This window comes from Brachyhypopomus gauderio, chromosome 6, assembly GCF_052324685.1.
Source record: "Brachyhypopomus gauderio isolate BG-103 chromosome 6, BGAUD_0.2, whole genome shotgun sequence".
NCBI lineage: Eukaryota > Metazoa > Chordata > Actinopteri > Gymnotiformes > Hypopomidae > Brachyhypopomus > Brachyhypopomus gauderio.
The window spans coordinates 10,796,106-10,810,955 of NC_135216.1; the positions used below are offsets into that span (position 1 = coordinate 10,796,106).

Sequence of the window (14,850 nt, forward strand, 5' to 3'; positions counted from 1 at the left end):
CGCGGAGCGGGCTGCCTCGGGCCCGGCCTCTGCAGCCACACCGCGGCCACATGTGCGGATCAGAGCGCACCGCCCGTCCCCTCTCGCCCTCCACCCTGATCACGGGCAGCTGGTGGAGCCCACACCTCTGTGGGAATGTGTCTCTCTACACTTTCTGCACAAAAAACTAGAGGGGGGGGGTAAAAGATCAGCGTTTAACGATTCTCGTCATGTCTCTGTGCCCCCGAGACGGTGTGTGAAAAAGCTCGCGTCTCCTTTAGTTTTGCGCAGGGCTGCTTGTGCCAGAGTGCTGAGTCGGCTCCAGATCTTGGCGTGGATTTAAAGAGGCCCGGAATGAAAGCGCAGCGGCACTTGAGACCCACTGAGAGAAGCAAAAAGCTCCGTCCCGGAATGAAAGAGGGGCCCCGGGCATGCTTGGCTGGAGGGAGATGATGTTGTGTCGTGGGTCTTCACCTTCAAAAGAGCGTCAGAGAGAGCGCCACTAATCACAGCATGCGATGAGACACGGGAACAAAGGCGAACGGCGGCAGAAAACAACAGCGTGGGAAACCTTTGTGAACTTGAGTTACAAGTGAAGCCTCCCACCACACACACACACACACACACACAAATACACACACACACGCACGTACACTCTACAAACACACAACAGTCCTTTTACACTCCAGCCTCCCCCCCTCCTCCACCGGTCCAACCCCCTCTGACGCCCCTACCCCAACAATCAGAGGCAAGCATGGTGGTGGTGGTGGTGGTGGTGGGGGGGGGATCTTTACGGCTAACCCCAGGCTGGTCGCAGGAACATCGACATGAAAACTTGCCCAAAGTGCTTCCTCTAATTCATGCATGCAGAACAAGGGGGCTTCTCCCCTGCACTGATGACAATTAAGCGCGCTAGGCAGGGGCCGATAAGCAAACGGGACCCTGCCTCTCAGTCTGCCCTATATGAATGGGCACCGGTCCTATTCTTTGTCCTCGCAACTATACTTGGAGCGTGGATGCTGCAGGGGAAGTCGCTAAGTTCAGGCCGTATTATTTCTCGTTTGTCACAGCGAGCTTCAGGAAGGAGAGAAGAACTCTTCCCATGGGCTGTCCACCTGTCCCACTGCTTGGACTGCACACATTTGTTGACATGTCTTTAGAGATTAGCGACAGTGCCAACAGGGTGAGAGGCCAACCCTTAATAGCAAATAATGTTCCATTTCCTGCTCGCCGGGTGATGGTGTCAGCAGTGGGAGATGTTTGACTTGCTGTTTACTCCTCATGTTATTATCTGTGTGGTCTTGTTCTCATTGTTCTATTTTCATTACCCCCTTGTTGTTACTTTGATTCTTATTGTTATATTATTTAGCCAGAAGTGTAAAATTCTTCAGTCACTGTCAATAAAAAATCTGACACACTCCATCAAGGAAAGAAATAAAACATAAGACAAATGTGTATTTGACAAAACAGCCCCACAGCCCTGCCGGTTAGGTCTCCTGGGCACTGTGATGTTTGCCAAAGCTCAATAACTATCGAGATCAACTGTCTTAAAGCGTCCCAGGTGTGCGCGTGCGTTGTGAGAGACGCCCGTCAGGACTTGAATCCATTTTAATTGTTTTCTATCTTTTGTTATAGGTAGGGCTCGCAGTACACGCAGTAGGCGCATGCTGAATCTCCTGGGGTAAGATTAGACTTTGGTGGCTTCCTCCTGCACGCTGCACTCCTTGGGATGAGTTAGTATTAGATTACAGGTTCACACGCTCATTCGCAGACCGCCCGTCGCCCCAACCAATTGCCCCATTCATTCCAACGCCGGAGACGACCGTCGCCCCTGATTGGTTATCTGCGCTAGGCTAAGAAACTTTCCCACGGCTCGCGCGTGCTGACAGCCGGCCAGCCGCTCCTCGCAGCCGCGCCAGACAGCAATAGTGCCGGCGGAACACGGGGGCGGGGCGCCACAGTTACGGACAGACAGCCTATTGGCTCGCTGTCAAAATTATTCAAAGAAGCAGGGCGTGCTTAAAGTGGCGCCCGGGCGGCTGACCTGCCGTTCAAACTCGGATCTGTTCGTCGATTGGTTGGCTGCGTGCGTGGCCCCGCCCTTCTTGGCTTGTCGCAGCGTTGAAATGATACCGTGGGAAAGCTTGACGCTTCAAACGGACGAACCACCGGGCTCACCTGACCATCACACACGGACGCTCCAGGCTCTCCTGACTCCCCACATTTGTTCAAAATGAAGAGAAATCATGATTTCAGTTCTTCTGACAGCGAGCTTGACGAGAACATCGAAGTGGAGAAGGAAAGTGCCGATGAGAATGTGTAAGTCATCCGTTCAGTGCCTGTCTGCGAAAATATTAGTTGGGTTAACTAGTTAACTACTTTTGGACCTAAACGGAGCAAAACAGACTAATCGCTCGAAAAAACGAATGATCTGTCTTAAATGTTTTCTTGAAATGTGAAACATAGATAAGGGAATTGTCTGTCTATTTCATGGTAAAATCTGAACGTTCAGAACGATTTAAGATGTACATTTTTATTTTTTCAGCGGTATGAACTCTCCGCTTGGATCAATGTCTCCATCTACAACATCTCAAGTGCAAGCAAGAAAGCGTCGCCGAGGAGTAAGTAGTGATCCAGCTACAAATAGATCGAATAAGAAAAAACGTTAGGCTTTAATTATTGGATATTAGTTATACATTTGCTAACAGTATAACAATCTGCTTTTATAGATAATCGAAAAACGGCGCAGAGATCGCATCAACAACAGCTTGTCTGAACTGCGCAGACTGGTTCCGAGCGCCTTTGAGAAGCAGGTGAGTCTCGCGCGGTTCTGTCTGTGATCGCTGTTCTCTCCGTGTCCACCAGGTCCATTACGCAGCCCCGTGTTAGTCCTACACTTGCTGAGTTTAGTGTGCAGTCAAATCTAAATGTTCTCGCCTCTTCCTCCGTCCAGGGCTCGGCAAAGCTGGAAAAAGCGGAAATTTTGCAGATGACAGTAGATCATTTGAAGATGCTTCATGCAGCTGGTGGTAAAGGTACGTACGTTTTGCCACGATCTATTTTAAAGTCGTCTGACTTTAAATAGATTCAGATCAAGATCATTCAGAGCAAGAATAACATGTTATAAGCTTCAAAATAAATTGTACTTTTGTACTAAATTGTACTAAATTGTGTCTTTGTACTGGCCATGCAACTTTTTGCATTAGAGCAAATGCACTAAGCATCCCTTCTGCTTTGCAGGTTATTTCGACGCACACGCTTTGGCCATGGATTACCGTGGCCTGGGATTCCGGGAGTGCCTTGCTGAGACGGCCCGGTACCTCAGCATCATCGAGGGCTTGGACAACACGGATCCACTCCGCATTCGGTTGGTGTCCCACCTGAACAACTATGCTACCCAGAGAGAAGCCCATTCTGGCCTGGGTCACCTGGCGTGGGGCTCTGCGTTCGGCACCCCACCGGGTCACCTGGCCCACCACCTGCTCCTACCGCAGCACCAGCAGGGGGCGCCACTCCCGCGCAGCACCACCAGCCCCCCGTCCTCGTCATCTTCCTCCTCCTCCTCCTCCTCCTCTTCCACCTCCTCCTCATCTCCGCCTGCACCCTCCTCAGAGACCCACGGCTCCAGCCGGCTAACTGGCACAGGGATCGGCGAGGCTGGGCACGGCGGGCCACTGAGGATGCCCCCCAGTGCAGCCATGTCCCAGGGGCTCACGGCACAGTCCAAGCTCTCCCCCCCCCTCCTCACGTCGCTGTCCGGCCTGGCCGCCTTCCCCTTCCCTCTGGGCGCCTTCCCGCTGCTCTCGCCTGGATCACTGGGGCCCACCACCCCTTCATCCACCCTGGGGAAGCCCTACCGACCCTGGAGCATGGAAATAGGGGCTTTTTGAACTCTCACCCTAGCGCTCATGGACCCGAGATGGATTTCCGCGGACAGTGTGTCAGACCAGAGATGACTTTGCTTTGTGAAGTGTTGAAAGAAGATGGACCTTATTAGGGAGGACTCGACAAAGTGGAAGAAAGCAACTCAGAACTAATGTGCCAGACTGTGTTGCTTTTTGGACACAATGTGTTTTCTCCTACTTCGAGAGACGGTCCTCTTTCGAGCTAATCAGGGATAGATACTGCTGATGGCCAGGCCCTTGTCCAATAACTCCTTAGCAAAACTATTTCTTTAGTCTTTGAGTAGAACAGGGTGCAATGCTGGTACAAAGCCCTGCCTTACTGTTAAGTCAAAGAGATAAGTACAGAGAAAGAGAGATATGCATGTTTGGGGGCTAAGGTACTGATACTTTAAAATGGCGGTCAGTGGGTGTAATTATTAGAACGAGTTAAAAAAAAAACTATTTTGAAGTGTAGTTAAAAATGAAAAGCAGAATGTTTTCCACCCTGTATTTTAATTTACATCCTTAAAATTCATTTCTTTGAAGGTATTTAGAACTCTCATGGCTACAGGGTGAAATATAAAGCAACTCTTGTACTCCGTGTCACATCTTGGTGAGATGTATTGTATTTCCTTTGTATTTGCTCCATGAAGCTATGCAATAAGTGGCATTACCTGGCTGATACGGTCTGTGAGTTTGACTGCACCGTTCCTTTAATGTAAATATACAGTAAAGCCTATGCAACAGAACTTCTATCTCAACTAAATAAGCATTTTTTTCTGTCAGCATTTCTTCCCCTGCACCTATTTATATGAATTATCATGACCTGAGCTAGCCAGTCATTGCACTTGAATCACTGTAAACCCCATTTTTAATTTTGACAGCCTTTAACATTTTTTTTTCCACACAGGACAATCTATTAAATGTCACTAAATAAATAACATGAAATAGCACTTGTGCGCTTCAGTCATGCTTGAACACAAAACCAGTGGAAGACAGCTTGGTGGATCTGGGCTGTATAGACCCGTAGCGCAAGCGGTCAAACCCAAACCGTCTCGCAGGGGTTGCGGAACGTGTGCATGAAAAGTCGGCTGTGGTGAACTGTTGAGGGCTGGGGTTCTGCACCACCTCACAGATGATGCCATGTTGCGGTCGGATGGGCCGGGTGGGCTCGGCGGTGACTCTGAGGAGAGGCGTGTGTGGACACCGTGGCTGGACCCGTCGCCCAGTCTACTTGGCAACAGAGCACATGCACAGAACTTGTTCATGTGTGTGTACTGTCCTGCTGAACTGGACTGACTTAAAACGGACTCAAATGGAAGGTTTTCGAATCCAGATCACAGGGAATGTGTGTATTTAGGACCAGCGCAATCCTCATTTCTCTTTAAAAATAAAAAATATTAAAATTATATATAGCCTATATAACATATATTCATGTTACAAAATTGAGACTGAACTAAGCAAGTTATTAAATATTGAACTTGTGATGGCGAGTGAGAGAATTTGTGAAGACGGTAGTTGGCCTCTGGGCCTCTGTTTGTTTAGGAAGCCATGACCAGCCAGGGATATAGTGGACAATGGGGGCCAGCGCTGGCCCAGGGTGCGTGGGAAGGAGAGAGCGAGCAACAGGGAGGAGAGGAGAGAGGGATGGAGAGGAGAGAGATGATGATGAGAAGAGAGGGATGGAGAGAGGGATAGACGGAGAGGGAGGAAGCGGCCGCACAGTGCAGCTTTGTCCTGTAGCCATTGCAGCGGCACACACACAATTCCTGGTGTGTTGGGCTCCCACGCTACTGCACACTCCTGCCAGCCAAATCCGTAAAATAGACCCTCCTCCTACACACACTCCGATGCCAAAATACACTCCTCTCTCTCTCTTCGTCTCCGAGCCTCCCTTCCTTGCTCTATCTCATATGTCTATCATATATATATATTTATATATATATATATATATATATATAAAGATAGGTTATAAGTATATATGTTATTTAAGGTGTGTATCACTGAAGGTACATTTTAAATAAGAATAAAAGGGAATAGTGTTGTTGACTTCTACAGCAACTTGATTAGAAGTAATTTGTTGCCACCTGCTGGTGATATGTAGTACTACAAATGTTTGGAGTGACGACACTTCCCGTCCAATGAAATTTTGAAAGTTTGAAATTCTCATTTGGCAGTTTTAAGGAAGACAAAAAAAAGAATTAAGTTTACACTGACATCACTTCTTTTATTTGCATTTAGAGAAAAGTGAAACGCCATAGACACTCACTCTCATTCACAGAACCCCAAACCTTTATTCACAACAGCTTGCTCACAAAGATATAAGTGTTAAGGGGAGAAAGCATGTGAAGAGGGGGAAGGCTGCAGATGGAGGCCCCGTGAGGCTCCGCCCCAAACCCGGGGAGCAGGATGATGTAGCCGTCTCCACCTGCTCATATGAGAGTAATGACACACCTCCACATGGTCCGCCCACACCAGCTTTATACACACTATACACAGCCACACACACCTATGCACGGAGGGGACATGTGAGGTCAGGATGTTTTGTTTATTTGTTTGTTTGCTTGTTTGTTCTCCATTGTGCCCCATTCTGTGTCCATCACTATGTTCTTTGTATAACTTCCTCCCCACTTATTGTTATGTCTGATCTTGTGGTTGTCTGGTTCTAAATAGGACTCAATGTTTTTGGTCTTGAGAGCCATAAGTCAGCGCAAAACTACCCCCCAGTGAGATGGATAAGAGGGACGTGTCCTGTGTATGAGGGCCGCACAGAGACCATGAGGCACAGGGGTCATATGACATATGCAATGCTTTAAGTAAAGACTTAGCAAACCCCTCCTGAGCTACGTTATTTCTGCTAATCCATGCATTAATCTATGGAGTGTACGAGGCTGTGTGTGCCATGACTGAATTGTGTGTGTGTGTGTGTGTGTGTGTGTGTGTGTGTGTGTGTGTGTGTGTGTGTGTGTGTGTGTGTGTGTGTGTGTGTGTGTGTGTGTGTGTGTGCATGTGTGCGTTTGAAAAATGACATTAAGACTGGACAGAGACACAGACAGGAAGAGCTGGCTCATAAATGAATCTCATATGATCTCCCTGTCAGAAGAGTCTGAAGTGTGTAAGATGTGATTGATTATGTGCTCCACACAGACACAGATACAAACATGGCCACTGGGGCAGAAGATATGAAACTGCAAATGTCGGCTATCCAGCGAAACTCACAAACACCAAAGCCTGGCACAAGAGAAACTGTAGCAGTTTTCAGAGATAGAAAGAGATCAAATGAATACATCCATTAATACAGAGAGAGAAAATTAAATTATAAAATGGCACACTGCAATACTTTTGTTGTCTCATATATAACAAAAAAGGAAGTATTTACAAAAAAAACAATACCCACTTTCATTTGTTTCAAATCAAGCAAGAACATTCTTTAGGGTTCTTCGGGGAATAGTGGGATGCAGGATCCTTCTGTTTTTTTTCTCTTCATTTTATTCTGGAGGCGAGGGTGTTGGAGGTGGGGGAGGGGTGTGCAGTCGATGAGGGGGGCGAGGTTGGCCCCTCCCCCTCGGGTCAGGGGAGGGGCTTGGGAGGTGCCCGAGACTCTTCCTCTGTGTGGGATTAGGCGTTAGGGAGAAAGGGTCTCTCAGGTGGTGAAGCGGGCGGGGACGGGAGCGTGGCGGAAGAGGACGGGTACTCATGCAGTCAGCTCTTCCCGCAACTCTTTGTTTCTGCGTACGATCTGGGCATGCCTCTCCTGCACACACACACACACACACACACACACACACACACACACACACACACACACACACACACACACACACACACACACACACACACAGAAATAAAAAAAACCCCATCAACATAAATATATTTAAAATTTTTCTTTCCTTACACTATAAAAAGCAGGCTCAAAAGCAGAAATTATTCACAATCTAATATGCTTGTTCAGCACGCTACAATCTGCTCACACTGCGGCTAAAATAAATATTCGGGTTCAGCTCCCTCACCCGTTCCTGCAGGCGATCCAGCATGGCCGTGAGGAGAGCCTTGCGCTTCTTGTCGTTGTGCTCCATCTTGATGGTGAGCTTCTCCTCGGCCATCTTGCTGAACTGGCTGTTCTCCTCCATGGCTTTGAGCAGCACGTCCCGCTCATGCTCACGCTTCTCAGCCAGGGCCTTCAGCACCTGGGCCTCCTGAGACTACAGCAGCCGGAGGGGGAGGGAGGGAGGGGCAGAGGGCCCCAGGGAGCCGGAGAGAGAGAGAGAGAGAGAGAAAGAGAGAGAGATGGGGGAGAGCATGTCAGTGTGAAGAGGGGTGGAGAGCATCTCTTCACCTCCAAGCAGACATTCCTGATCAATAGCGGAGAGGCTGAAGGGGGAGCACAGACCCAGAAACTGCTCAAGCAAATGAAATTTGCCATGATGGCCTGCACATGATATTTTCAGGTCTATCTGTGTCTGTGTCCTTGGTTTGCAGACATTCTCTCTCTGTGAGCCTGTATTAGGCTTCCAGATACTTGTTCCTCACTGGTTCTCATCAACACAGAGCTTCATACTAAGGCAGAAGTGGTATGATTCATTCAACAAGGCAACCAGCTGATGACTCACTTTCCTCCGATCCTCAGCTGCCTCAAGTTTCTTCTGTATGTCCTCCAGGGAGACGTCCCTCTTCTTGGGGAGTGATGCAATGCTGTACATCCCATCCGACATGGGCGACGGTGGTTTCAGGATCACCTCGAACGCTTGTCCAGAAGCTCGCTTGTTAATGGGCTTGACCTTCATGTCTGAGCACGCGAGAAGGCAAGATGAGACATATCCACCAATTATTACACTACTTGTTATTAAATAAGTGCTGATTGCCTACATCTCATCTCTCATTATTGTCATTTCTTACCTTCAAACTCAGCCATAATCTTATTGTGGGCATCTGGGTAAAAGCAGGAGCAGATGAGGGAGACGAGGGACAGCTCCTTCATCTTCTCTTTGTAAGCTGCAGGGAAACAAATCAAACAATTAGCATCAAACGAGGCCCTTTTGTCTTGAATTACACTTTGTTCATCTCTCAGTGTTTATGTCATGTTACGATTGCGTCCTGTGCAATCCGCATGTTGTGGGAAATAAAAATTCAGCCATGAATAGACATGAAAAGTAGCATCAAAGCAGGTTCTCAGAAGGCTGAATTAGCAGGAGCATCCCTGGTTTTCTGGATGGTTTTGTAGCCTTACAGGAGGGAGCAAGGTGACTGTTGCTGTGTTCGAAATAGCCTACTACATACTGCATACTGCACTCAGTATATACTGGATACTGCATATTGGTCCTCATAGTAGTTTGCAGTACAGTTTCCAGTACGCGACAAAAGCAAAGCATACTACGGGGTCACGTGAACGTAGCGTTGCATGATGGGATGCAGTACACCACGAAGATAGCTCTGTTCGTGTACTGGAATATTTTGTGGAAGTAGTATGTCGTCTGGGGATGTTTTGCGTACTGGAAAAATGATTTTTATTCGCATACTGCATACTGGATACTGCTTTGGGGCCCAAGCAGTACGCCAGCAGTATGTAGTAGGTTATTTCGAACACATCCTGTGTCCTCAAATGCTCCTGGTGAACAAACACCCATATTCCCTACAGGAGTCCTCCTGCTTAATCAGAAATTTGTTCCATCATTTATGCACAAATCCCCCCATTGATCTGCATGACTTCCTAAGATCTCATTTCGTTCTGGTATGGATTGGATGATAGCAAATGACAAATCAGTTTGATACACAAGTACAAGTATAGGTTAAAGACCCCCGAAAAAAAAATGCTACATTGAAACAAAATGAGCTGATCTTTGTATAACCTGGATGATCATCATACATAACTGGATAGTCGTCAGTGAGCACATAGATCTGTTCACTGACAGGTGCTCATTTACGATTCATCAAGCTGAGCCTATCGGACGGAGCCGTCTCCTAGCAGGCAGCAGTCTGCTGCAATGCCATTCTGGCAGCCTGCCACTTCCTCCCACTGCTGCCATGCTGTCCCTCTATCCTGCTGCCATCAGAGGAGAGCGGTCCTCCCTGGCAGGCCTGTGAACTCATTTACCCTCCCCCATGACCGCAGGAAGGCACGTGCAGAAGCCTGAAGGACAGCAGGCGCCCCCACTGGGAGCAAGAGCCCACAGGCAGGCGGAGGGGGCTTTCTGCTGTAGGTGGAGGGGGGAGCTCCTAGGATGTAATCACTGGTGTTTCTGCCACATTTCTGCCTCTGTGTGTGTGTGTGGGTGTGTGTGTGTGTGTGTGTGTGTGGGTGTGTGTGTGTGTGGGTGTGTGTGTGTGTGTGTGTGTGTGTGTGGGTGTGTGTGTGTGTGTGTGTGTGTGTGTGTGTGTGTGTGTGTGTGTGTGTGTGTGTGTGTGTGTGGGTGTGTGTGTGTGTGTGTGTGTGTGTGTGTGTGTGTGTGATGATGATGATGGGGGAGGGGGTGAACTATTGAGTGGCGATGGTGAGTATTCACACGTGTGAGAGGCGATTGCCCCCTTCAGTTCTGCAGTCAGGAAGAGTTGATGGAGATTGACAGTTTGGTAGAGCAGGTAATTAATCAAAGCCATTTTAAAAATATGCCTTGTCCTGTCAAACCAATATCAGTGTTTTCTGTTCATCAGTGTATATATTGGGTGTGGTCTTTGAAGTTTAAACATCTGAGCCCCAGGCTTTATTTCAGTAATGCTCTCTAATTACAGCAGATTATTCAGAGCATGGAGAGACACAGAGGCCCGTCTGCGCCTCCCTTTGACCTGCATGACAGCCAGTGAACCTTAACTTGAATGGATATGTAAAATAAACGGCTGTGGTGAGGTCCTCCTGTATCTGTTAAAAATTATGACCGCTTCCTTGATCAAACTGCACTGGCATTAGTGGGGTTGTTGGTATGAAATGGAAAACGATGCTTTTCTGCAACGCCATGTTAAACAGCTCTAATGTATTCTGCTTTAAATCCAAAGTGACATAAGGAGGGAACAGGCTAGCTGCAAAAGGTGCATCAGTAAGGGAAAGGGTGTCTTTTGTGTGGCTCCTTGGATAATGCATCAGCATGCCCACCCTAGAAATCAATAATCATCACACACACACACACACACACACACACACACACACACACACACACACACACACACACACACACACACAAACTGTGCCCTGTTGCCACTGCAGACCTGTGCAGACCTCCCTCTCAGTTTTACGACTCCCATGGAAACCATTACCAAAGGCTGACATGGCTGAACCCGTTTATTTAATTGCTCTTGTCAAAAAGCTTGCAGGGCATAGTAGAGACAGCTAGAAACAAGCCACCAAGAAGTCGTGTCTCAGCTACACAATATAACATCTGGCCACACCCTTGTGGCCTGCAAGTTCCTTGGTGTCTGTACTTTTAGAGCTGGCATGTCATGCAGGACATTTCTGCCCCGCCCTCACGTCAGACCTGAAAGGTTGATCTGAGAGTGATGCTGCAGGATTGGATTTATGGATTGCATTTGATTATTTATGCCTAACCAAGTAACTCAAATTTCAAGAGAAATAATTAAACTGCATTGGAAATTGTGAAAGAACCTGAGGTAACAATTTGCCCTTAACTTTTGGGAAAATGTTATTCAGTGCGTCTAATATATTAACCAAAATATACAGGTCCACAGACCGATATATACCAAATGTACCAAAATACATCAATCAGTATCAAAAAGTATCAGTCATCAAGCTATTTGATGAAGAAGCTGTTAGGCTCTCCAGAATACCATTTACTTTCATGGTCAGTTTGACATTGAGTCAACATGGTCTCCATTAATATCCATTAAAATGCCTTTTATATTCCACTCGTTGACTATGTTGACTAACATGTCCTTTCTCGTTACTTTTTCAGCAAGTCTTTGTGTCTTTATATCATCATGTAACGTCATGTAAAAACATGACTTACAATATTACTTACCAATGTTTTACTGTGCAAATCCAAAAGGTAACTTCACTTCGCTGTTTTATTTTTAAATATAGTACACATTCATCATGACTGTCATCATAACGTGTTTTATGGGGGGTTGGGGAGGGGGTCTAGGAGATGGCAGCTCCATCAGCTAGCCTCTCCCACAGACCCAGACACGTCTTCATTCAGCTCCAACGTGTCCTCATCATAATTCAATGACGCCAGTGTGCGTCCTCTGGTCCGACCCATCGCTCCTTCAGATCTCCAAAGGCTAAAGCCCATGATTTTACGGGCGAGACGACTTCGAGGCATGCACGTTTCCATACAGGCTTCTCTGAGTGCATCCACCCATCCGCCCATCATTCACAGCTAAAAGCAGCAGCCGCTGGGTCAGAACCACGTAGCCCACGAACTGAACTGTTAATCAATAATTCATCCATAACGTCGTGAGATCTTATTAATCAGTTTAGTATCAAAGTGGTACCGTGGAAGTCCTGTAGTTTAATCTGTAAATAATCACATCGCCACATCTAAGGGGAATTAGGTCGGTTCCGAGATGCTGGAATGTAGATGCGCATTGGGCCTATCCATAAAGTAAAACGATCCAATACACGAATGGCAAGACCTTTTATAATAAACCAGGTAATGACTCCTGGTCCAAATCAGCGCAGATTTGACGGCAAGTAAGCAAATACAGATAAATCATCCGATGACAAATTGTAATATTGTCAAAACGGACACACTTATTAATCTGCGTCGTTCGCAGATATCTCGTCGATGCCTGTTTTGTCCCGTCATCTGCGTCTGGACGATTATTTAATCTCTCCATCATTGTAATTGTAATAACCTACGTGCGGTAGAAAATAACGTAAGACCAATAGGCTTGTGTGCATTTCTAGAGATCCTGTGTCCCTCACCGAGCGGGTTTAAGTCAATAATATCCAGAGACAGACAGTGCGAGATCTTGGGTGGGGTCCTTCTGCATTATGCTGTAGAAGCATGTGTCAGCCTCTGGCAGCAGGTGCGCTATCAGCTGCTGCCATCGCGTCGTAAAACGTTTAAGAGGGCTTATATAATTTTATTTCCATATGGTCTTTACAAAAATATTGTATACTTAGCACCTCTTCGAAGTCAAAGCGGTCTCGGCTGCTAAGATTCAGTATATACGCATACAAAAGGAAATGACCGTCGAATGTAAAAATATATAAAAATACAGTATCTGTCAACAGAGTAAATAAATAGGCTATGCATTACTAAAATATCTGAATGCTTGGAGATGTTTTTTTTCACACATTCGGTAGACTTCGGCCGGTCCTCTAATTCACTCAGTGTGTCTTTTGTGTAATAAGGGTGTCGTCTCCCCAGCGAAGCATCTCACAGAACCACCTAACCTACAGTATCAAAGAGCAATGGAAACAGTCCAGATAACAGCATTGCGTAGTCTTACCGATTGCGGTTTTAGCCATGGTCGTCGGTGTTGCGGTGTTGTAGCGGAGCGCGTCTTGGTTCTGCGCGGTGTGGAGGAACAGGAGCGTCGTAAGGCACTGAGTCAGCAGAAGGATGCTGGATGTGGGAGCAGGAGACAGGGCTGGAGAAGTACTCACGCAGATTGGCTACGGTGGTCCCCTGACGCGCCTATCCAAGGTTGTCGCACCCAGCCGGTATTCTAGCATACAGGAGAATTCATGTCAAGGTCTGCATAGGGTGCCTAAAAACAACTCCTCCCGAGTCTCAAAAAATGGTGCAGCCCGTGTATGGTTTTTTTTTTTTTTGCAGTTAACCTGCACACGAAAAAGCCCTGAGATTTGTGTAAACGTGATGGGTAAGTTCAGTAATTGTATGGTGTCGTCACAGATGACAGATGGTCTGTTCATGGTGATTCACACTCTCACACTATATTAGGAACACCTTGCACACGCACAGGACACTCTTTTAGGGATCTTAGGTGTGCAGTCCGTCACCGACCAGTTTCTGACTACAACACTGACCAGAGCTGAGCCAATATTATTTGAGTATCCTCAATGAAGCAGGGCCATATTAAAGGCAGTTAAAGGCCATATTAAATGCAATGACATTTGAAAACCATTGCAACACACCTGACAAACTCATACTTCAGTATACTGCAATTGTTTTCAAATGTCATTGTATAAAGCATGCTATGGTCAAGTAGTCAGAATTATTACTATATTATATTACTATTATATTACTATTAATAAAGAGCTGGATGTTGCCTGACGAATCCCACATAACAACAGACATAATGGTTCCCAGGTGTCTCTAGTAAATAATTGTTTCCAATAAAGCAGCTGATGAGTGATAATTTATTACTGAGTTTGCATTACTTTGCATGCAATTCTTCCAGGCTAATGATTTTCATTCGGATTTCCCAGGATCCATTTACCTTAAACCAAAGATAGCTCTTTTCTTGTTTAAAATCTCCATCCAGAACACATTTAATTTAATAAAAGCATGAGGACATGCTTATATTTATTTGAGTGAAAGTAAGAAAATGACATGATTTGTTGAATTTACACATTCTAAAAGAATGAAACTGGAAACTTTGGAAGAGGAGGAAGAAGAAACAGAAGGCAAGGTGAGTGTTTTCATAGCAGCTTTCACACACAACAGCGAGGTGTTTTACACTGGAAAAAATAAGAAACCTATCATGACCTAAAAGCTCTATCCCAAAGTTCTATCACTTTGGGAAGGTCATTGCCAAAAATAAATAAAATAAAAAACAACATTGTAATAAAATTGAAATTAATTTAATACAGAATAATAAGAAGAGGGGGCTAGTAACTTCAGGGGAAGCATTGCATGGTGTACATAACATTTGTTATATCTGATTATTACCATTTTTTTTCTGCAAGTACGTATGTTGACTATTGTTTGACAATTTCAGTTCATATACACATTCAATCACAGATTTATCAGTAATTCACATATATCTCCAGTTATGCCATAGTCATGTCTAACACAAATAATTAAGGAAGCAGTGTCTAGTCTAGATAACAGTCGGGCCATAAACTAAA

At 46.1% G+C, this 14,850-nt stretch overlaps 2 protein-coding genes across 2 annotated transcripts; one reads left to right on the forward strand and one right to left on the reverse strand.

Moving 5' to 3' along the window:
- Window positions 1-2,125: 2,125 nt before the first annotated feature.
- hey1 (hes-related family bHLH transcription factor with YRPW motif 1) lies at window positions 2,126-4,816 on the forward strand. Its single transcript, XM_077008637.1, has 5 exons — window positions 2,126-2,298; window positions 2,525-2,600; window positions 2,709-2,792; window positions 2,933-3,014; window positions 3,220-4,816. The coding sequence occupies exons 1-5, from the start codon at window positions 2,213-2,215 to the stop codon at window positions 3,867-3,869; spliced, it is 978 nt and encodes a 325-aa protein (XP_076864752.1). The 5' UTR covers window positions 2,126-2,212; the 3' UTR covers window positions 3,870-4,816.
- Window positions 4,817-6,064: 1,248 nt separating this feature from the next.
- Window positions 6,065-13,535, reverse strand: stmn2b (stathmin 2b). Its single transcript, XM_077008638.1, has 5 exons — window positions 13,266-13,535; window positions 8,760-8,855; window positions 8,474-8,649; window positions 7,874-8,065; window positions 6,065-7,617 (listed from the first exon to the last, which is right to left on the reverse strand). The coding sequence occupies exons 1-5, from the start codon at window positions 13,282-13,284 to the stop codon at window positions 7,558-7,560; spliced, it is 543 nt and encodes a 180-aa protein (XP_076864753.1). The 5' UTR covers window positions 13,285-13,535; the 3' UTR covers window positions 6,065-7,557.
- Window positions 13,536-14,850: the final 1,315 nt, after the last annotated feature.